Source organism: Notolepis coatsorum, assembly GCF_963971535.1.
Source record: "Notolepis coatsorum genome assembly, chromosome: 7".
Classification (NCBI taxonomy): domain Eukaryota; kingdom Metazoa; phylum Chordata; class Actinopteri; order Aulopiformes; family Paralepididae; genus Notolepis; species Notolepis coatsorum.
Genome location: NC_140171.1, coordinates 18,727,502 through 18,750,578, shown reverse-complemented (window position 1 = coordinate 18,750,578; position 23,077 = coordinate 18,727,502). Strand labels below are relative to the sequence as shown.

Below are 23,077 nucleotides of genomic sequence, written 5' to 3'. Positions count from 1 at the left end.
TTGATTGATTGAAAACTTTATTAACAGATTGCAGAATGGGTACAGTACAGCTCAATACATACAATTGTTAAGGGGATGCAGACCAGAGAAAGACTTTCGTCTTGTTTACATCAGGGTCCCCCATTTTCAATTCATCGTAACATATATGACATACATGACATACAGATAGACTACTGCTACATCTATACATTTATGACATACCAGATTTGCAAATACAGTACTGTTTGTGATACGAAAAGAGTCCAGAAAAATAAGTATATACATTTGACGTAGAAACTGTACATTGGAGGAGGTTGGGTGGGGGGGGGGGGGGTGGGGGGGACTGTACATTGGAGGTGGTTGGGTGGGGGGGTTGAATAGGAGTGGGGGGGAGGTTGGGTAGGGGTGGGGGGGGGGGGGTTGGGTAGGAGGGGTGGGTGGGGGACACTGTACCACTGTACAAGCAAAACTGTACATTGGAATATTGACAAGACCATACTTGGTAATTTACTGTACATTGGAGGGGGTTGTGTTAGGACATTTACAGGGGCCAGTTTCGAATTGCAGTCTCCCGTAGGTGTTTTTTGAGAGTGTTTTTGAAAGTGGGTAGTGATTCACATTCCTTTACAGCTTTGGGTAGGGCGTTCCACATTGATGTGGCATAATTGCGAAACGTGTTTAGTCCCTTGTTTGAGCCGAATCTGGGTTTAACATGATTTGTGGAGCTCCCTCTGGTGTTGTGATCGTGGTATTCACTGACCTTTGGGAAGTATTTTGACATGTACATGGGTACCTTGGTCGTGTAGTGTATCTTGTAGACCAGGCCCATTGCAAGTTGCTGTACTCTGTCGTCTACTCTAAGCCATCCTAGGTTGTCAAAGTGGGCAGGGGTGAGGTGGGTTCTAGGAGTAAGGTCAAGCAGTAGTCCAGTTTGTTTTGAGATGTTTGTAATTTTGTTTTTAGCGCCTTTGAGGTGCTTTGGTACCATGAGGTGCAAGCATAGTCGTAGTACCCTTGAATGAGTGCTCCTGCCAGAGTCTTCAGGGTATTCTTGTTTACCAGTGAGGAGATCCGGTACAAGAATCGAGTTTGTTGGTTGACTTTTTTTATTACATGTGTTGTAGCTCCCATGGTTTTGGTCAAATGTGTTTTTGAACTGTTTATTTTTATTGTTTTATTCATATGTCTGTCAGTCTGTTAATACCTGAACTGAGTTTGTGAGCTGCTGGCGTCACCTTGTGGCCAATACTGACGTATTGTCCTTGTCTTGTTACCTGACAGGTGAAATAAATATGTCAGTCACGGCTAAAGAGGATCACGGGCCTGTCTTTCATTCATCTCTCAACACACACACAACCGACATCGCAGAGTAGTGGCAGCAACTGAGGAGTAGGCCTGAAACCGGCTACACGGTAGTGAAAGGGTTCATCTTCTTTAGTGAACATTTTCATCTTCTGTAGTGCGGTAGTGAAAGGGTTGACCTTCCCTAGTGTGGTGGTGAAAGGGTTAATCTTCTGTAGTGTGATAGTGAAAGGGTTGACCTTCTGTAGTGCGGTAGTGAAAGGGTTGACCTTGTGGTAGTGAAAGGGTTGACCTTCTGTAGTGCACATAGTGAAAGGGTTAAAAACATGTGAATGCACTGATTGAACTCCACGTGTAATGGACTAAACACAGCGGTGGCACGAAGAGAGCCGGGGGAGGGAGAGGTGGCTGCAGCCGGCAGGACAGGTATGGTGAGGTACTGTGGCTGAGGCTGGATCAGTCAACACCCCAATCAGCCGCCGGTTCACAGCAGCGGGGGAGTGATGGTGCTGGAGAGATAAGGGGAGGAGAAACATAACAAGCTATGACAGAAATACAAAGAGCCAGATCAGACTGACGGAGACAAACAGACACAAACCAGACTAGCACACACTCACACACACAACCATGCACAAACACACACAAACACATACAACCACATACAAACACACAACCACAACCACCCACACACACAACCACATACAAACACACACATTCACACACACACAACCACGCACAAACACACACAACCACACGCAAACACATACAACCACGCACAGACACACACAACCACACACACAAACACATACAACTACTACACAGCCACAGACAACCACACACAAACACACAACCACATACAAACACACACACACTCACACACACAACCACATACAAACACACACAACCACATACAAACACACAACCCCACACAAACACACAACCACATACAAACACGCACAGACACAGTCTGTTTTTACTGCACCTTTTCCTGTCCGATTCTCCATTGACTTCCATAGTAAAACTGGACATGATATGATATGGAAGCACCTTAAGTGACTTACACACCACACAAGCAGTCGTATCTACAGTGCTACCGACACTGTAGAATATATATTTATTTTTTTCCTGCTGTTTTTTCCCCCTCAAATGTATATACTCTCTGTATATTTGTAGATCTGGTATGTCATAAATGTCTAGATGCAACAGTACTGTCTACCTGTATGTCATGTATGTCATATGTTATGATGAATTGAAAATGGGGGACCCTGATGTAAACAAGACGAAAGTCTTTCTCTGGTCTGCATCCCCTTAACAATTGTGTGTATTGAGCTGTACTGTATTGTACCCATTCTGCAATCTGTTAATTTCAATCAAACTTTTGATTTGGACCATTTCAAACAAACTTGACACGACTGGTTCTGCTACCTGTCTTGAAATACCTGCATAGGAACGCTCATTGGCTTGGAATGACGGTCTGGTTTCATGAGAAATGAAACTACATGCAGGAAATGGTAACACAGTGATTCGACAGTAGGACCTGCCGACCTGGTGCTGTTCAGACCATTGTTGATTATCTTCTGCCTGCAGGTAGTATTTAAAAGGCAAATAAACATACATAGTTGATGTGCTAGAATCAGGATTACGGCGATGACGATGATATTGTTTTGGGTGTTAAAACGTATATTGTAATTGATGTTTTCTTTTGGTTTTGATTGAAGGTTAACTTACTGTACAGCTGTGATGTCACAAGGACGAGGGCACTGCGGTTGGATCCTGTGTGTGCTGGTTGTGCTGTGTGGACAGTTCTTCACTGCCGAAAACCAACCTCAAGGTATCAGAATAACATGCACACCTGACACTATTATAATATATGGATGGATGTTTGTATGTATGTATGTATGTGTATGTATCCACTGATAAACATGACCAAGCAGCCACAGGTTTAACATAGTTCCCGTTTATTTCCAAGTTTTGTTTTATTTGTCACATATAAGGTACATTATAGTGAAATGCTTGGTTCTGTATGACCCTCCTGAATTCATAAAGTAAAAAGTTAAAAAAAATGAAGACCAAACACTACAAAATATACAATATACAAAAGACAAAATGCAGAATGTAAAAATGAGGTAGAGAAGTAGTGCAAATATTTTAGTAATAAATAGATACATGTGGTAGTGTGTTAAAAAGTGTTTAACGTGTCTAAAGTGAATGTTAAAGGTGAATGTTTCAAGTGAGTCAGTGTGTGCATGTGGATCTTGTGTGCAATGAGTGTAGAATGGATGCGTTAGTGTTGCATAGAGTCCATATTCAGCATCCTGCAAAAGAAACAAGAGTAAGATAAACAAACAGCACACATTAGAATCACACAGTTCACTGAAAGCAGAATAAATAGGTTTCAGGTTCACCCTGGTGCATTTACTCTGTTTACATTTGTTCACATTGATTGTGTTTTTGATGCGCTGCAGATTCACAGCCTCCGGCGGATCTGAGACTTATGTTGGTCGGTAAGACTGGGTCGGGGAAGAGCTGGTCGTGGAACACCATCCTGGGTAGGAATGGCTTCAAAGAGGAGGCGTCCTTCGAGTCTGTGACCGCACATTGTCAGAAGGAAGAGGTCAACATCACCAGGAAGAAACATTCTGGCCGTTTCGGGAAGATTCATGTCGTCGACACCCCGGGTATCTATGACACAAAGATGGGAAAGGACGACGTGAAAAGGATGATAGCGGAATGCGTTGACCTGTCGGTCCCGCCTTCCTGCTGGTCGGTCCACGCCTTCCTGCTGGTGATCAGCCTGAAAGTAAGATACACAAAGGAGGAGAGGAACACCATCCGTTGGATCCAGGAGAACTTCGGAGAAGACGCCTCCATGTACACCATCGTTCTCTTCACACACGGAGACCTGCTCGAAGGCACAACGCTGAGAGACTTCGTGAGGGAGAGCCCTGCGGTGTGGAAGCTCATTGACAGCTGCGGGGGAAGATACCATTCGTTCTCAAACAGCGGGAGAGCTGACAGGAGCCAGGTCAGAGAGCTTCTGGACAAGATAGTGAAAATGGTAGATGACAACAGCGGGAAACACTACACCAGTGAGATGTACAAGGAGGCCCAGAGGAAGATAGAGGACAATGATGCGTGGTGCAAAACGATGGTTGCTCTAGTTGCAGGACTAGTTGGTGTAGGATATTTCGTCGCATATCCCTTGATGGTTGCAGGTGCAGCGCTTGCATACTCCCAAGGTTATAATTGCAGTAAAGTAATACTTGATATTCTAAAACCTTTTTAACCTCTTAATCATTTGCATATTCATGGTATCTAGGGACCTCAGGGAATGTATTCCCAGTGTCAGAAATATTGTGTCTGTTACTATGCTTGAGTAAATTGTAATGAACCAAAGGAGAATAGAAATCATATATCTTTTGTTATTGTGTATCTTTGACAGTGAATAACACTATGCTAGCATTGACCAGACGTGAATAATTGCCACTGAGCTCATTCAGCACCTTCTTGAGATCAAATGTACAAAAAAATTTAAGCAAATGAATAAAGGGCAGATGATTTACAGGGTTTTTTGTAGATACAGTACTGAATTTTGCCATCCGGACACATGCAATTTGGCATATAGAATATCAGGCCTATAAATTACCTTATTATGGCCAAGTCATACATCTATGAATCAAGCCAAATCTCCCGAAAGGTAAAGAATCAAACTACTTCTATTTTATGGCAATAACGTTCAGGTTTGTTCGACCCGTGAGACATAATCAAAAATAATTTCACGTGAGCTGGGTAGTGTCGTTTTATGAAATTCGAAAGCACTGGGTCTCTTCTTTCATAGGACTACACTCACTGCGCCATTTCCTCACGTCAATATCCTTAAAATCATTGGTAAACAAATGTAGTGCTAAAAATATACACTTTGACTGCTGTTTTCATAGGGTTAGGTTCTTTACTCTTGGCTACATTTGGAGAAAAGAAACGCTACATTAATTAATACGGACTGTATAGATCTATTTATGGCGTGGAATTATTGTCGGTCCGGTACCGGACCACTCGGGCTTAAGGGGTTAAACACCTGGGGAAATAGATTCTTCCATTTAAAATCTGTATATATATTTCCTTGGTCTTTATCCTTCTTTCTTTTTTGTCAGTTATTAACCTGCTCCCCTTCCTTCCCAGTGTGAGCAATTAGTTGGGGGGGGGGGGGGGGGGCGCTACAGGTGGGGTTTCTCTGATTGGCTGAGGATTGATTCACAGAGGAGCTGATTGGTCCAGCGAGCAGATTTAAACTCCCAACTACCAGCTATGTTTTGTGTTTGTTCTTGTAATGCTGATCTGGTAGTATTGCGTGATGCTGGTAAGCCACGCCTGTTTTGGTGTGGTGTTATGTGACCTGTGCTTAGAGGTTACAATGGTTGTATAGGGTATGAATTCTTCTCTTTAAACATTATGTAAATAGTCTTTCTTGTAATTATATCTAAACTTTGTCTTATCACTTCAACTTAATTATCGGTCCTCACTCCACAATGGTGGAACGAACTTCCCACTACAGTCGTTTTCGACAAAAAATATGACTAAAACTAACCTTGTACTGTCTTTTATTAGTATGCACTCTCCTACTAATTAATCTACCTTGCCTATTTGACTACCTACTATGTCTATACTACTATACCCTTCCTGCTGACTTGTTGTACAGAACTTGTAAGTCACTTTGGATAAAGCTAAATGTAACTTGTCAAGTAGCAGCCAGTGAGGGGGAGAAGACCTGCTTTCTTTTCTATATTATTTCCTCGTGTTTTCTAGAGGCAAGGTTCGATTTTCAGTTTCCATTTGTTTTGTTAGGGAAGTTAAGGATCTAGGGAAGTTGTGCTTGTTTTGGTTGGGCTGTGCTCTGAATCTTTAAAAATGATATATAATAATAATAATAATAATAATAATAATAATAATAATCAATAAACTGCTACTTTGACCGTTGATGGTGGTTTCATGTCTATCCTTGGGAGTTGGAGGAGGGGTCACTTGAACATGTTGGGGCCCAGGTTCCCCCAGGCCAGGGTTCAACACCTTTCAGAAGTTGGAAGGAACAGGAATTTGCTGGTCCCACCCTAACTGTATAAGTTATTTGTATAGCACCTTCATTTCATAAGAATTGCAGCTCAAAGTGCTTCACAGCAATAAAAGAAAAAAAGGCTGGCATAAAATGAACAAAATAGACAAAGTCAAGGTAAGACATAGAACACCAAATCACAGTTCTTCACATTAGGATCCAACATAGCAATAGGCCTCCCTGTTTATCGCTTGATTGTCACACATAATATAGACAATCAAAAAAATCTGTCTCATCCCACATGTCTCATCCCACACATCCCATTTCCTTTGATGCCTCTAACTCATGGAATGTCCTTCAACTCACGCTAAAATTGGAGGTTCTCCCTTCCCTTGGAATGTTTAAATGTATGATTTCAGACCATTGTGTGACTACCTGTAACTGTTTTAGTTGATATTTTAAAATTATTTTTTAAACGTTTTTAATTTGTTTTACTCTGGTGTTTAAATTTCTGTGAATATTGTTTTTATTATGTACTGTACAATCGTCGTTTCTGTAAATGAGGGAAACCTCAGATGCTTACGATTTTAAATAAAGGTTGAAATGAAATGTACAGCGAGTCAACTTCAGTTGCCTGCTACAAAAGAGCAGACCAGCCAATATTTGAGATGCCCAAACCCTATATGGGCTGAGAGAAGATGATGGATGAGGGGGTGTTAGAGCCTGTCTGGCCGTTTGGACCCATCCTCCCTTCTTCTCTTGTTGAGGTACTGGCCCAGAAAGCGGAGTCAGAAGAGCAAGAAGCTCAATAAGGAGGCAGATTATGCTAAACATAAAGTGGATGAGGAGGATGGAGAGTACGAGTGTGATGAGGATGGAGATTGGAGAGATAGACTTTGACGATCTCTTTGATGATGATGATTAGTAGTTTAGGTTTTAATGTTGTGCCAACAGAGAAGATGTACTGTAATAGTACTTTGTTTGAACCGTAACAAAACAATTCACTGGATTTCAAATTGTATAGGAAAATGTGTTAATTTGTCTATGTAGGACGAATTAGTCTTTTCACATTAGTCTTCCACTTTTGGCCTTGTTTACACAAAATCTACAATATTTAGGGCATAACAGCATGATACAATCTTTATTAACATTGTATTTCCAATATTAACCTAAATTGATCTGATCTGATGGACTACATTTGAGTAAAGTGGGAAAATAGAGATGTGATCTAAACATTTTCAGCTTTTTTTGCATTTTCTTGTCCTTGTCAAGATGTGTTTGAATCTTAAAAATAACTATTTTACTGAATTCCTTGGGTCAATATTGTTTGGGGAAATGTTTTAATGTGTCTCTATATGTTGTTAACTTCAAAGGTTATGCTGTTGTCCAGATTGGGACATTATTTCAACCTGTTACCTTAAAATATAGACACTTCAAGGATTAAGAAAAAACAGGTGGCGAAAAAAAATCCAGACCATGCAGGACCTATGTTTCCATCTAGACTATATGTGTTTGTCCAGTGGATATGCCGAGATGTCACAGAAACAACATAGAAGCACGATGAAATAAGAGCCACTTCATTATCCTGTGTCTGCTGTATGAAAATAACATGCACACATGAATACATGTACTGTACATAAATACAAACTTTCATCAATCGGTAATTGCATGCTGCCATTAACTAATTTCGCTAACCGAACCCAACACACACACACACACACACACACTCTTTATATATATTATGGATTTACTGTAGCCACCAGGTAATCTTTTTCAACAGGAATTGGTCATTCGGTTAGACTTTATTGAGAGAATTACACCAAACAAACCTTTATATCTGGTCAAGTAATACATTACAATACATACTGGTAACACATTAGAATACATGGTAAGCATCCAAGCGCCAATCTTGATGATTCATTCAAACTTTATTTCAGACTCAGGCCCTGAGTCTCAGGGTCCAGATAAAAGACAGGGCATCAGTGTTCAGTCACATAGTATAATATTGCATACAACAGCACAATAAAATCTCATGGTTTAAAAAAAATATATACAAATAAAATAATAAATGTATACAAGTTTTCTTAGCTTGGAGAGTATTGACATGTGCAAGCCACTTCACTTGCACTACAGCATCTAGAGGTCCAATATTCTCATTAGAAACCAACCGTGAACATCCTGCCATTCCTCCTGACACCAGTAGATGGCCCCCTCCTCTTAAAAATCTATCTCGTACTGGAAATGGAAGTTGGGTTTCATGATAAATGAAACTTAAGGCTGCAGCAGGAAATGGAACACGAAACAAAACGTCCCTGTGATTCACTAGTTGTATCTGATAGTGTTTAGACTTTAGAGTAGAGTAGACCATTGCTTTATTCTCTTGGAAAGGAGTATTTTCTTCTACGTGAAGGTAGTATTGAAAAGGCAAATAAACATACATAGTTGATGTGCTAGAATCAGTATTACGGTGATAATAATGCTATTGTGTTGGTTGTTTTCTTTTCTTTTTTGATTGAAGGTTACTTTACTGTACAGCTGTGATGTCACAAGGACGAGGGCACTGCGGTTGGATCCTGTGTGTGCTGGTTGTGCTGTGTGGACAGTTCTTCACTGCCGAAAGCCAAAGTCAAAAAAGTGACTGGGAAGATAAAGGTACTGTATTGTGATCTCTCTTGTAATGTGATACTGAAGTGCATACATTGTCTACTCTACATTGGCTTCCTTGATTCTAATCCAAAGTTAAAAAATTTCATTAAATGATAATCTGACTAAATTGAGCAATTATTAAAATTATAATACTTTATTTTAAATTGTTTAACTTTAATTAACATTTGAAATGTAAATATATAACACGTATATACAGGATGTATAATAACACGAGTTATGAGCATGAGTAGGCCTACAAAGAGTGTTATCCTGCATAAGTGAAATAAATTATAATATACACATACAAATGAAAACAGCGGTGAACAAATAGGAAACAGCTCTTTAAAAAAAATCTAAGTAGCCTAGTATGATGGTGAACGGTAGGCTAAGCAAATGGCTGCACCTTCATTACTGCTCACACACCTAGACGGCTTCAGCACCACGGAGAGCCGTATAGGCCTTTAGTGCTTGAGGAATTTACATTTATTACTGGACCGTGCAGCTTCAAGTAGAGCCTTTTGACCAAGAGCATATTTCTTGACATGTGGGAGAGAAATTAGCTTTGACTTGAATTTCACACTTCACAAGCTCCACGGCGCTGCATCTATTTCTCTGGTCCGTCCACGCACGTCATGAGGGAGAGAACATGCTCTCTTTTTAGCTTTTCCTTCCTTAGCTAAGCTAACAGTCAGACAGCTAGTATGATAGCAGCAGGCAGCCGCAGCATGCAGTGAACATAAAGTTGTTGCACTGCACTATACATTAAAGGTTGCCGAGATGTTCAAAGTGGCGTTGACAAACAGCTTGCATGACAATGTATGTAGGTTATACTCAGTGGTGCGTTATTGAAATCACACGGGGTGACACGCACCACCGCGTGCACGCGCTCCCGCGAATGCGCATTTAATGTGCCCTAGCTAGGGCACAGACTAAAGACAGTGCCTAATTGCCTCTACGAATGGAATGTAACACGTCTTCACAACAAGTTAGGTGTGAATGTGTCTGAGAACGTATTTAACACACCTGACGACCGGCGCTATTGATATGCAAATAGCGAGTACTTATCATGGGGTGGCACACCGTGCTACCCCGTCCCATGAACAACGCATGCCTGAACTTACAGTACTTGCGGTGCATTAGTAGTGCATGGTTGGGGATTACTGAGCGGACAAAAACAATAATGATTCATATATTTAAAATAGTTTATTGAAATGCAGGACACTTATTGAAATGCGGGGGGGCATGCGGACTATCCCGCACAAATCCGGACATTTGGTCACCCTATGTGTAGCTAAACGCATCCACCTGACATTTAATATAGATTTGTTTACATTTTCCGGACCTACAATTGGTTTACAAAACATATTTACCATATTTATTATACCTCAGGCTATAGCCTCATGTTATCTTGAATACAAATTTTTTTTTAAGGCCATCTTGTGGGGAGACCCCGACCCCAGGAGTATTCTGGATGAAAGTGCTTGCAAGGTTGTGGCACGTCACATGGCTTCATCCAGAATGTCCCTGGAGATTTCTGTGAGACCGGTTTTACGAAAAAGGTCATCATTGTTACAAACAGTAAAAGCACACGTCTATGGACGTTTCACCAAGTGCCATGTCTGCCGGCCATAGGGGGCAGAGCGGCTAATAGTGAGAGAGAGAGAGACATTGCCATTATATGAGGTGCTTATTATATAGTTACAAAAATGGTGTGCCCACTCCGTGGAAGAGAGTCCACAGAACTTCAACCAAGGACAAACTGGAGATCCAGCGGCAGCACTACTCGCCCATAGAATTATTGTAGGTCAATTATATTACATTATACCCCACATCATCCAAATATGAATGAATGAATTCATATTTTATGTGATCCATCCCTACGGGACCATATAGACCGCCTACACCTATTCATTCATTCAGTGTATCATATTTAAGCATTATATAGAACCTATAGACTGACCAAACCAAAAGAAAAATAGGAACGATTTCAATATGATAGGACATAGGAGACAGGCCACCAATAGTGAATTATTTGCATGGTGGTCTGTTACAAAGTTGAATGTGCATCTTCTGTCACTCAACGAACTCCACACAGGGAAGCACACACCATAAGTGCCCCCCCCCCCCCCCCCCATAGCACCCACATATCACCCCCCCAAAAGAATCCATCGTTGCTTTAAATAATACATATAAATGTGTCTTTCCTTGTGCATTTATGCATTCCTATGAGTCCTGGATCACACTCGCAAGCTGAACACCCCCATGGCACTGGCACTGGCAAAAGGGGAGACAGTGGCTCAGGAGGTACATGTAGAGCAGTTGTCTGGTAATCGGAAGGTTCCCGGTTCGATTCCCGCTCCTCCCGGGCAGCTTGTCAAAGTGTCCTTGAGCAACATGCTGAACCCCTGACTTCTCCCGGTGAGCAGGTTGGCACCTTGCATTAGACTCCTCCGTCGGTGTGTGTGAATGTGTGTGTGAATGGGTGAATGTGAGGAACAAAATTGTAAAGCGCTTGGATAAAAGAGCTACAGTAAATGCACCATTTACCAATAAAATCCACTGGAGCCAGCACCGGCACACACACAGAAAGGGAATGCTTGCTCAATTATATTCAAAAGGAAAAGGAGAGACCCTAATGGGATGAATGAGGAGTGCAATGTGAATTACATTTTTTTTTGTGCTTTAAGTATTTACATTTCATGATGTGGAAAGTCCATTGGCAAGTCTAGGAATGTAATCTATTTTCTGATTGGTCTGTTGTCAATTAGGTGTCCATTGTGGGGGGAGCCATTGCAGGTTACTCAATTCATTCAGTTTTTCTCAAAACTTGAAAATATGACTGTATAAGCTGTTATACATTATACGTGACGATATTATAAGTTATATATAAAAATAAAATAAAATTTAACCACCGCAAAAGGAGTCCACACATCTGACGTTCCGACGGTCTTCTTCACAGTCCAGCATGCCACTGAGGAAGACTTGGATGTGCTAGTGTGCTGGATCATTAACCCTGGCGTGGCGTTTCACAAATGGATGGAAGCGGATAAGGACCAGCTAGCCTGGCTGTTGGCCAAAAACACTTCTCCCGGAGTTTTAAGCTAGGCTAGCTGGTCCGTATCCGCTTCCATTAATTTGTGCTAAACTAGGCTAGCATGCGGCCGGATAGCTTTCAACTGAACGCACAGAGAGGAAATTGGTATCTTATCTTCTTGTCTGACCCCGGAGAAGACGCTAAGCGAATTTCCCATAATGTTGGTGACATTTTGACAAGGGAACAAATCGGTAAGGCCAATTACAGTGGGCCTTGACCTTTCACTTTAAGATATTCTAATGCAATTGAGCGCATTTGGAAGACATTTTCAGCTACTGTATGACCATATCCAACGTGTGCTAGTTCCATGCAGTTAAGGGTTGAAAAAACCATGCAGTTTCACAATGTGATTTTCGCTTATTCTTGTTTTTTTTACCTACCTTGTAAAGCTGAGGCTGAAGGTTCCCGGTTCGATTCCCGCTCCTCCCGCGTGTCAGAGGTGTCCTTGAGCAAGACACTTAACCCCCTAACTGCCACACGATGAGCAGGTCCGCACCTTGCACAGTCGCCTCTGCCGTCGCCCGTCAGTGTGTGAATGTGTGTGAGTGTGTGTGTGTGTGAATGTGTGTGTGTGTGAATGTGTGTGTGTGTGTGTGTGTGTGTGTGTGTGTGTGTGTGTGAATGGTGTGAATGGGTGTGAGTGTGTGTGTGTGTGTGTGTGTGTGTGTGTGTGTGTGTGAATGGGTGAATGTGAGGCATAAATTGTAAAGCGCTTTGGATAAAAGCGCAATATAAATGCAGTCCGTTTACCATTTACCAATACAGTTGAGTATCCCTGGACTTAGGGCTGCAACTAACGATTATTTTATCTGCACGGTGATTGATTGATTGAATGAAAATTTTATTAACAGATTGCAGAATGTGGTACAATACAGTACGGCTCAATACACACAATTGTTAAGGGGATGCAGACCAGAGAAAGACTTTCGTCTTGTTTACATCAGGGTCCCCCATTTTCAATTCATAATGAATTGTATAAGTAAGGGTTCAACTTGCTCCGTGCAATCCATTCTTTGTGGATCTAGCCCTAAATGTGCCAGACGCACACACAATGTGCAAAGTAGAGTGTGCGACAATACACACCAAAAGCATTCTTAGAAGTTCCTAGGGTATTTAGGGCGAGGATCGACAATGTACGGAGATTCTGTTTTTTGTCAGTCCCTGGTACCAGTTGATTTTTTTTGTCTGAAGAGAGCTGTACAACCGTTTGTATTATTGTTATTGCAATCCTTTCAGTAAAACTGGGAAAAGAAACATTTAGTTTGGACATCTTCATTGAACTCAACCCATCAGAACCAGTGTTTTCTAATCAAAGTTGAGGTAAATTCCTCCACAAAACACGGCCTCCAGGCAGCCGCTGCCCATTGTTCCTCGTTTCCTCGCGGGAAGTGAGCTTGTCATGTTAATAATAGTGCAGAGGGGAAGAGATCACGTCATGGTCACACTTATAGTAGGCTGGTCACACTTATAGTAGGCTAAGAACGTAATGTTAAAACAATGGATTTGCTCATGGTGTATGACTGACGCTATACGCTTGCAGGAGTACAAGTCGTATAAGAATATAAGATTTCTATAAAAAAATAAAAACACATGTTCAAATTTGATTTAATAGCATTGATCCATTATTTGCTGTGTAACGACATCGGCACATTTGGAGTACAGCGCGACTCGGGATGTGTTCTTTGTGTCCAAAAGAAAACAGTGAATCAGAAATCTTTACCTCTCATCTCTCCTTTTCTCAGTGGACGTAGTGAATTTACATCCGTTATCGTGACACCGCGTTCACTAGCTCAATTCTCCACTCATTTTAATAATCACAAAAGCGGCGCGTAACCAGGGGTGTAAAGTACTTGAGTATTTCGTTACAATACTTAAGTACTGCTTTTGGGCACTTGTACTTTACCCAAGTAGTATTAGGTTTGTATACTTGTACTTTTACTCAATTACATTTCAGAGAAAAAAAAACATACTTTTTACACCTTACATTTAAAATGCAGACCTACAAAGTACAAAGTACAAATCTCACAGGTCCAACCATTTTAATTAGTATATAATTAGTTGTTTCTCTGGCCGAACTAACGTTAACGTTATTGAGCTTATTAATCCTGCGGCCGCACTTTATTTAAAAACAGCCAATCAAATCCCCATCAATGGAAAATGTACCCGCCCATACCCATGGTGATTGGTCCTTGTGCAAGACAAGAAACAAGATCATTGATTAAACACCTGCTATCAGAAGAATAGACAGTCAGAAAAAAGGTTTTTACTTCTACTTTTTAGTACGTGGGTACATTTAAATGTAGAAACGTTTTGACTTTTACTCAAGTGTGTTTTTAGCCAGATACTCTTTTACTTGAGTAAGATTTTGAGACGGTACCCATACTTTCACTTAAGTATAATTTCTGGGTACTTTTTACACCCCTGCACGTAACACTGACATTGTTGTATACTTAACTACACCCCCCCCCCCCCCCCCCCCAGTCGTGTAGAATCTTTACCAGGCATCGAAATGTCCCAACGTTTGCGAGAGAGAAACGCCTCTCTAGTTATACCGGGACGTTGGTTCTACCCTTACACCTTTTACGCCATTTGTGTTTCCATATGCAGACGGCGGCTAAGCCACACCCGGCTCCCAGCAGGAGCACTGGGGCCCCGAGGCCCAGCGCCACCGTGGTGTTGGCCCCCACCGCGATGATCATCCCGGCCAGCACCAGCACGAGGGCAGCGCCCGCCGCCGCGCGGATGTGCTTGACTCGGACCCTCTTCTCCTTCTCTCGCTCTCTCTCCTTCTTCTCTCTCTCCGCGTCCCACATTTTCCTCTCCTCCTCTTTCTTCTCCTCCTCCTCCTGCGTCCTCCGCTCCTCCTCCTCCCGGAGCCTCCGCTGGGCCCTCTCGTACATCTCGTTGGTGTAGTGTCTCCCGCCGTTGTCCCGCACCATCTCCTTGATCATGGCGATCAGGTCGGTGACCTGCGCGCGGTCGTCGGCGTCGTTGTTGTTGAACGCGTGGTACCGCCGGCCGAACGTGATGGAGAGCCTGCGCAGCTCCTTGCACTCCTTCAGCGCGTTGTCCGCCTTGGCCTGGTCTTTGCACGTGAACAGCATGATGGTGTACATGGAGGCGTCGTCTCCGAAGTTCTCCTGGATCCACTTGACGGCGTTCTGCTCCTCCTCCGTGAACCTCACCCCCAGCCGGATCACCAGCAGGAAGGCGTGGGGCCCCGGGATCGACATCTTGACGCACTCCTCGATCTTGACCTTGATCTCGTCCTGCGAGACGGCCGTGTCGAACAGCCCCGGGGTGTCGGTGACCTGGACGCGGGTGCCGTCCGCCTCCCCGCTCTGCGTCTCGCAGTGTTCCGTGACCGACACGGGGCTGGGGTCCTCTTTGAAGGCCGCTCTGCCCAGGATGGTGTTCCCTGACGCGCTCTTCCCCGATCCCGTCTTTCCCACCAGGACTATCCTCAGCCCGCCGGCCAGATCCAGACCTGGGATTCAAGACGGGAAATGTAGTGTATGTTAGAAGAGGTATCTGCGGGGTGTTCAATTCTTATTCTTAAAAGGTATTAAATTCATAGATTATAATATAATTTATATATGATATTACTATTCTACTGTCACTTGTTTACAAGATCCAGTAATAAGACACCACATTATTATGTTTTTGTTGATATATTTCTCATACCGTAAGCTTTGTTTTACACATAGCAACCATCTCTTCCATTCATCACACCAGCAATACGTCATCCACTCTGAATTCTAATCACCACGCCTCAAAAACAAAACAACTCTGGGAATAAACAGGGATTAGACGGCATTTGTTAACGAAAAACTACAACTTTAGGACAAAACACATGAAATAAATCACGCCGAAGACTATCAATGCCCAGGAATAGCCATTACCTCTTAGTAATAGTAGTTTTAGGTCACTTGGAGATTCATAAGCGGAATATTAAATGTCCAAGTAGGGAAATGAGGAAATATCCTGCAGCTGACAGGGGAAATAGGCCTGAAAACAAATCTAATATAACTTTTCACAATGGTGTGAATGCTCAATGGTGGCCAGTAATTGCTTCACTTCACTTGGTGCACTAACAAAACAAACTTTTCAAACAATGTAAGCGTTCTACCGGCATACATATGATGTATTATACAGGCCAAATACGATGACGGTCAATAGGAACAGTCTGTGTTTTCTCCTGAAAGTAGGCGTGGCTGGATAGGCCGCTGTGCTGAATTGCAATGTACAAAATAATGGTTGCTATGTTACAGGCAGCCATGCTGGAAGACAGAATTACACAAACATAGAAAGGCTTCTATTGAGAAAATGGTCGGCCTATTCATGGTATTCGATCACAGGCATCTTGGTCGCAAACAACAGGTGATTGTAATCAAACAGCAGGTGATTATCATTAAATGACGACCGTGGCCGATGAGCTGTGGCATTGCGACATATTGTACGGCAAAACATTTCCATGAGAATACTACGAATAGCTGACAAATTGGGCTCGGACAATGGAGTGAATAAACATACCCTCGTGGCCACACCCATCAGCCCGTGGTAGAGTTTTCTGTTTCTTCTCTCGCAGAGGCACAGCTGTGTATGACACAAGAGGAGACCAGATACAGATGAAAACACAGCATACACGCAGATATTGGCCACTGAATATGTTCACAGTGTAAGTGTACAACACGTGTTCCCTCTTTCCCACATTGCCCTAATCCTAGCAGGAGACAGGATGCATCCTCGCCACACAAAGAAATTCAGTAAATCCGTTCTGTTTCATTATGAAAGTAAAGTCATCTGACCTATACTAGTCTTACCTTCAGCCATTATTCCAGTGCTCAGATGACCAGCAAAGAGGCTCAGAAAGGCGCAGAAATGTGTCTTCCCTGGTCTGGATGGTGTTGAACAAGCCCCGGTGCTCTCCCCTCTCACTCCAGTTCACTTGGAATTTTCTGGAAGCCCCGGCCTATTGAGAAGGGGCTTCCTATTTCCTTGTATTGTCTCCAGTTTTCGTCATGTATCCCTACAGTGTGGGACGGCAACACCGGGTTCAAGTCTCTCTGTGTGCATGTTAAATAGGAACCATCACGGTAATAGTGATGGTTCACACGTTTTATTTTTGATTATCACATGTCGGCAAAACAATGGGATTGATGTTAAACATTGTTATAGGGTGAGTGGTAGTGGTTATTATGGGATGAGTAGCGGTGGCAGTGGTTATTATGGGATGAGTAGCGGTGGTAGTGGTTATTATGGGATGAGTAGCGGTGGCAGTGGTTATTATGGGATGAGTAGCGGTGGCAGTGGTTATTATGGGATGAGTAGCGGTGGCAGTGGTTATTATGGGATGAGTAGTGGTTATGGGATGAGTAGCGGTGGTAGTGGTTATTATGGGATGAGTAGCGGTGGCAGTGGTTATTATGGGATGAGTAGCGGTGGTAGTGGTTATTATGGGATGAGTAGCGGTGGCAGTGGTTATTATGGGATGAGTAGCGGTGGCAGTGGTTATTATGGGATGAGTAGTGGTTATGGGATGAGTAGCGGTGGTAGTGGTTATTATGGGATGAGTAGCGGTGGTAGTGGTTATTATGGGATGAGTAGCGGTGGTAGTGGTTATTATGGGATGAGTAGCGGTGGCAGTGGTTATTATGGGATGAGTAGCGGTGGCAGTGGTTATTATGGGATGAGTAGCGGTGGCAGTGGTTATTATGGGATGAGTAGCGGTGGCAGTGGTTATTATGGGATGAGTAGCGGTGGTAGTGGTTATTATGGGATGAGTGGCAGTGGTTATTATGGGATGAGTAGTGGTTATGGGATGAGTAGCGGTGGTAGTGGTTATTATGGGATGAGTAGCGGTGGTAGTGGTTATTATGGGATGAGTAGCGGTGGCAGTGGTTATTATGGGATGAGTAGCGGTGGCAGTGGTTATTATGGGATGAGTAGCGGTGGTAGTGGTTATTATGGGATGAGTAGCGGTGGCAGTGGTTATTATGGGATGAGTAGCGGTGGTAGTGGTTATTATGGGATGAGTAGCGGTGGCAATGGTTATTATGGGATGAGTAGCGATGGTAGTGGTTATTATGGGATGAGTAGCGGTGGTAGTGGTTATTATGGGATGAGTAGCGGTGGTAGTGGTTACTATAGGGATGGCTAGTGTGACATCACAAATTACTTCCGTGTCCACTAGCATGTTTAGTCTACATTTACATTTACATTTAGTCATTTAGCTGACGCTTTTATCCAAAGCGACTTACAAGTTCTGTACGACAAGTCATCAGGAAGGGCACAACTCTATCAGCTGAGTAACAATGTTCATCAAAGTGTAGAGTGCTACAGTGTAGGTTAGTTTATTAGGACAAGTGCATGACAGTAAGGTTATTTTTTATTTTTTTTGATAATGGTTGAAGACGTTTATTTCAGTTAATGGTTGAAGAAGTCTAATGCTGCCAATGTAAACAGCAATGGCTACAGGAACCGGTCAACCTTTTTTACTGTGACATCCTACTTTGCTGACTTCTCAAAGTCTGTGAAAAAGGGTCTCAACTCATATAACAAAAAAATTATAAAAAGGTAGTTAAAAAAACACGGTAACGGAGGAAAGCGGGAGTAAGAGACTGTTTTGTTGACATAATTTCGAATGCTGCTAAATGAGTAGTGGTTATTATGGGATGAGTAGTGGTTGTAGTGATTATTATGGGATATGTGGTGGGAGAGAGAGCTCTCACTATTTTACAGAGAGCAGCTTGAATAGACTGATTGCTTAGGCACAACATTTCTGCTGAAAGTAAAATGTTATGCATGCCAAAATTGCCCCAAAGTCACATGGGGCAGGTAAAAGAACAGCTCCCAAAACACTAGGCTACAGGTCGCTGCCCACTGGCATAAGGGCCGTCTCTTTCATTCCCATTTTCTCTTATATTCACCCCATTTAGACCATAGTGACTTTGTTCCAACCCTGAAACTCACACTGTTCTTCATGTTGTGATTTGCAGAGAGTGACAAATTCAAGCTGCCGACCGACGTGAGGATGGTCCTGGTGGGCAAGACGGGAGCTGGGAAGAGTGCAACAGGAAACACCATCCTGGGACGAGAGGCCTTTAAGGCAGAGGCTTCTGCGTCATCCATTACCTCACAGGCTCAGCGCGCTGAGGGGGAAGTGCAGTTTTATAACGGTGTGGACAGTGTTAACATAACAGTGATCGACACCCCCGGACTGTTCGATACATCACTTTCCGTAGCACAGGTGAAAGCTGAAATAGACAGGTGCATTAACATGTCCCTGCCTGGACCCCATGTCTTCCTGTTGGTGATCAGTCTGCACAGGTGGACACAGGAGACCAGGGACACTCTTAAGTGGATCCAGGCCAACTTTGGGGAGGAGGCTAACTGCCACACAATCATACTGTTCACCGGCGTCGACCAGCTGAATGGGAAACCTGTGAAGACCTTTCTTGAAGAGAGCGACGAGGTTCAGGCTCTCCTCCGTAAGTGTAAGGGCAGGTACCACGTGTTCAACAACCAGGAGAAGAACGACAGGACCCAAGTCACGGAGCTGTTGCAGAAGACGGCGGCGGTGGTCAGAGAGAACGGAGGAGCGCACTACACCAGTGAGATATTTCAGGAGGCTCAGAGGAAGATCCAAGAGGCGGAGGAGAGACGGAGGCTGGAAGAGGAGAGACAAAAAAGGTGGGAGGAAGACATATTGAGATTCAAGATTCTTCAGGAGATGTTGAAAGAGATGTTGAGAGAGAAACAGGATGAGGAGGGACGGGACAGGACGCGGAAGATAGTAACCAGCGTAGCCGCGGCTTGTGCTACCGTGGCAGCAGCAATGGGTTTTGCACCTTTGGCTATCGTTGGAGTTGTGGTGGGAGGTTTGGCTTCTTTTTTCGGATAGTTTCAAATCAAATGTATTTGTAAGGCCCGACAACAACACACGTTAATGTCCCCATGGGCCGGACACGACTTCTTTAAACAAGTCAAGAAGAAACATCACAATAAATCAAGAACAAAACAAAAACACCATAAAGTCCAATTTTTTTTTTATAAATAAAATAAACTCACTAAAACCTAGCAATAGGGAAAAATGCACCACAGGCAATGTGGAGGAGAGAAACCTTAGAAGGGCCGTTCAAGGGGGGATCTCCCTTCTTAGATGTCGGTGATAGTAGTGTTGCAGTAAAACAGGCGAAACAGTTGGTAAGCATGCACTCATATGTGTAATGAAACACAGATAAGTGCATGCAATAGCAACTGAACATTTCAGATGAAATGCTCACAGGGGCGCTTCGCCAATAAATTAGGCCTGTCAAGTGATATTTCATTTTTAACCATTAACCACATGGTAGGCTATGATTCATCACAATTAACCCACTACATAGACCAAAATTATTATGGACATACTAATTATGAGCTGATTCTTGCAGTCAGTATTGTAGCGACCCTGGGATTTGGGTGGTTGGTCAGTCGCGCTGCCACTCTGCACTCTACCAACCTGGGGCTGGCACGCGATTGGTAGAGGGGAGAGGGCAGGCGCTGACCTGGGAAGGCTATAAGAGGGTGTGGCACCCAGGGTGCACTCTCTTGGGGCATGGGAAGTTGTAGACATGACATGAGTCACTTATACTGCAACCTGTACGAGAACTGTTGGAATAAACAAGTGAACTGAGAACTATCAACCTGCCTCGAGAGTCGTGAATAACGTGGTTCTGTACGACAAGTCAGCAGGACGGGTAACAATGTTCTCAGCTGAGAACAGGTCAATGTCACAGTTATGCATGACCTTCTGTAGTGTCGCAGTGAAAGGGTTAACCTTTTGGTAGAGTGGCAGTGAAAGGGTTAAAATAACAAAGACCTATCTCAAACCCTGCCCCTTTTCTTGATCCTCCAATCACAGCTGTCGCTTACCTCTGACTTCCTCGTACAAACTGAGAAGTCAGAGGTAAGCGACAGCTGTGATTGGAGGATCAAGAAAAAAGGGCAGGGTTTTGAGACAGGTCCATTGCAGCTTTGGAGACGTCTGCCGTCACTCCACTACAATGGAGCTGAATGCTACTCGCCGTGTGCCGTTCAAAGCAAAATATATATATATATACAGTATATATACATTTGAAAAACTCAAAAGCAATGTGTCTTTCCAGAAATCATGACCCGGTTACTCAAGATATTTCACAGACCTTATTATAAGCCGTTTCATGTAGGGAACTATTTTCTACCGAACTACACCTGAATGGGGGTGCACTTCGGTAGAAAGTAGATCGTATATGAAACTGCACACAACAAGGTCTGTGGGTCATATTATAATGTATATATAAACATGTATATTATTTATATATATATGTGTAGAATTGTTGTGTAGGTGAGGTTTTTGATGTGGGCCGAGAATGGGCTCTCCTTCACATAGTTTTGTTTTTTGATTGTTTTTGTTTTTTATAAATGTATTTACTTTATTGCTTTTGCTTCTGCTTTTTATTTTACCTGTTGATTTGACATGTTTGCAAGTAATGGACAAAAAAAATTAAGGTAATAAAAATATATATATGTATGCCTTATGTCCTTTACCAAAGACCTCCATTACTTGTGCCAGCAAGCCTACACTACTAGGGGGATACGTTGAGACAGACCCAAAGGTATAGGAATAACAAAGCTGTAAATATTTCTTATTAGAAAAGCTGTTGTCTTTTCTGACTGAAGTGGATTATTCCTCCTTTTATAATAACATACTAATCATTTCAGAGCTATGGATCTATCACATTATGCTGCAATCCTTTGAAAATGACAAAATATCTGCTTCAAATGTTTTGGTGGAATTAACTTCATTTGAGATTAGTCAGCAAAACATTCTTGGTGATAGAGTGATAGAAATTAGTGGCATACTGGGAAAGCATTGACATCAAATGTGGTGTCGTTATCATAGTGCTTTGGGAGAAAACAAGCAGTGGTTGGGTCCTGGAGGGGGTCCCCAGCTAAATGAGGAATATTTATTAATTAATTTCACTCATATATTCTTCACTAGAAGTCAGTACAGTGAGAGAGAGTATATGAGTGATTATAGACTTTCTATATTATTATAGAATTCGGATTGGACATGTGACATCAAGTATCTTGTCAGATGGGGTATTTTGGGGGAATTAACGATGGTCAAATGGGGGTCCTTGGTCAATTACATATAAATGTGGGGGTCCTTGACATGAAAAGGTTTTGAGAACCACAACCACTGCTAATAAAGTATGCATTCCAAATAACGTTTACTCGCATATTTAGCTCATTAAAACCAGCAGCAGCCGACAAACTGCAGATTTAAACAGGAAACGGGTCTTGTTGTCGCTCTGGGTTGCAGATGACAGAGTTGCTATAATTCACATAATTCTCAAACGGACTTACGACAAAAAGGGCTTTCTCTTAGGGCCATTTGAGACCTTTTCGGGCAAGACATGAATATAGACAATATATTATAATATAATATTAATTATATATGTTTTATTGGGACGGTTGGTGAATCCCAAAATTGGCCCGAAAAGGTCTCAAATGGCCCTAAGAGAAAGCCCTTTTTGTCGTAAATCCTTGGAGAATGAGACCCATTGGATTATATATATTATATTATATTATGGATTACCGTAGGCTACTAATTAATTATAGGTTGTGTTCTTGCATCATGTTTTCCTTTGCAAAACAAGGTTTCAGATGAGAAATGGACCATTGAAAAATAGTTCCATGATTTAAACTAGGTAAAAAGCACAATTGTTCTAGCTTTTGTGTCGTTGTTTTGCTGAAAATAAACTCACTTTGTGTTTGTGAATGCCAGTTTACTTTCACTTTCACCTGATTGATTGATTGATTGATTGATTGAAAACTTTATTAACAGATTGCAGAATGGGTACAATACAGTACAGCTCATTATACAACGGCATGCAAATTTCTCTATTCTGATTGGCTGAAACAGTCCATTTACACGTATGTATCCTTCATAATCCACGCTCCTGGTCCCAGGACCCGCCCACCAC

At 42.5% G+C, this 23,077-nt stretch overlaps 3 protein-coding genes across 4 annotated transcripts in view; 2 read left to right on the top strand and 1 right to left on the bottom strand.

The window, feature by feature from the left end:
- The first annotated feature begins 2,747 nt into the window (after positions 1-2,747).
- LOC311231534 (GTPase IMAP family member 7-like) lies at positions 2,748-6,255 on the top strand. 2 transcript variants are annotated; one of them, XM_084318155.1, is made up of 3 exons: positions 2,748-2,868; positions 3,000-3,112; positions 3,747-6,255. In XM_084318155.1, exons 2-3 carry the CDS (start codon positions 3,022-3,024, stop codon positions 4,565-4,567), a joined length of 912 nt encoding a protein of 303 aa, XP_084174281.1. In that variant the 5' UTR covers positions 2,748-2,868; positions 3,000-3,021; the 3' UTR covers positions 4,568-6,255. The 2 variants fall into 2 exon arrangements, with proteins under 2 accessions (XP_084174281.1, XP_084174282.1); XM_084318156.1 differs by having other exon boundaries at positions 2,806-2,882.
- A 2,364-nt stretch (positions 6,256-8,619) lies between these two features.
- LOC311231574 (uncharacterized protein) overlaps positions 8,620-23,077 on the top strand; it is a 72,708-nt gene continuing 58,250 nt past the window's right edge. The window contains exons 1-3 of the mRNA XM_084318203.1: positions 8,620-8,738; positions 8,847-8,980; positions 19,067-19,970. Of these exons, the coding sequence (XP_084174329.1) occupies positions 8,869-8,980; positions 19,067-19,970 (1,016 nt within the window). The 5' untranslated portion in view covers positions 8,620-8,738; positions 8,847-8,868. The remainder of the gene's footprint in view (positions 8,739-8,846; positions 8,981-19,066; positions 19,971-23,077) is intronic.
- On the bottom strand, positions 14,560-17,028 carry LOC311232169 (GTPase IMAP family member 9-like). Its single transcript, XM_084318869.1, has 3 exons — positions 16,892-17,028; positions 16,602-16,664; positions 14,560-15,555 (listed from the first exon to the last, which is right to left on the bottom strand). Exons 1-3 carry the CDS (start codon positions 16,899-16,901, stop codon positions 14,615-14,617), a joined length of 1,014 nt encoding a protein of 337 aa, XP_084174995.1. The 5' UTR covers positions 16,902-17,028; the 3' UTR covers positions 14,560-14,614.

What these genes read in the sequence shown, in the direction of transcription:
- LOC311231534 (XM_084318155.1), top strand. Translation starts at nt 3,022, where the DNA reads ATGTCACAAGGACGAGGGCACTGCGGTTGGATCCTGTGTGTGCTGGTT. An exon ending in TGCCGAAAACCAACCTCAAG is followed by an intron (nt 3,113 to 3,746) that starts GTATCAGAATAA and finishes GATGCGCTGCAG; the next exon opens with ATTCACAGCCTCCGGCGGAT.
- LOC311232169 (XM_084318869.1), bottom strand. An exon ending in TGATGGGTGTGGCCACGAGG is followed by an intron (nt 15,556 to 16,601) that starts GTATGTTTATTC and finishes CTTGAATCCCAG; the next exon opens with GTCTGGATCTGGCCGGCGGG.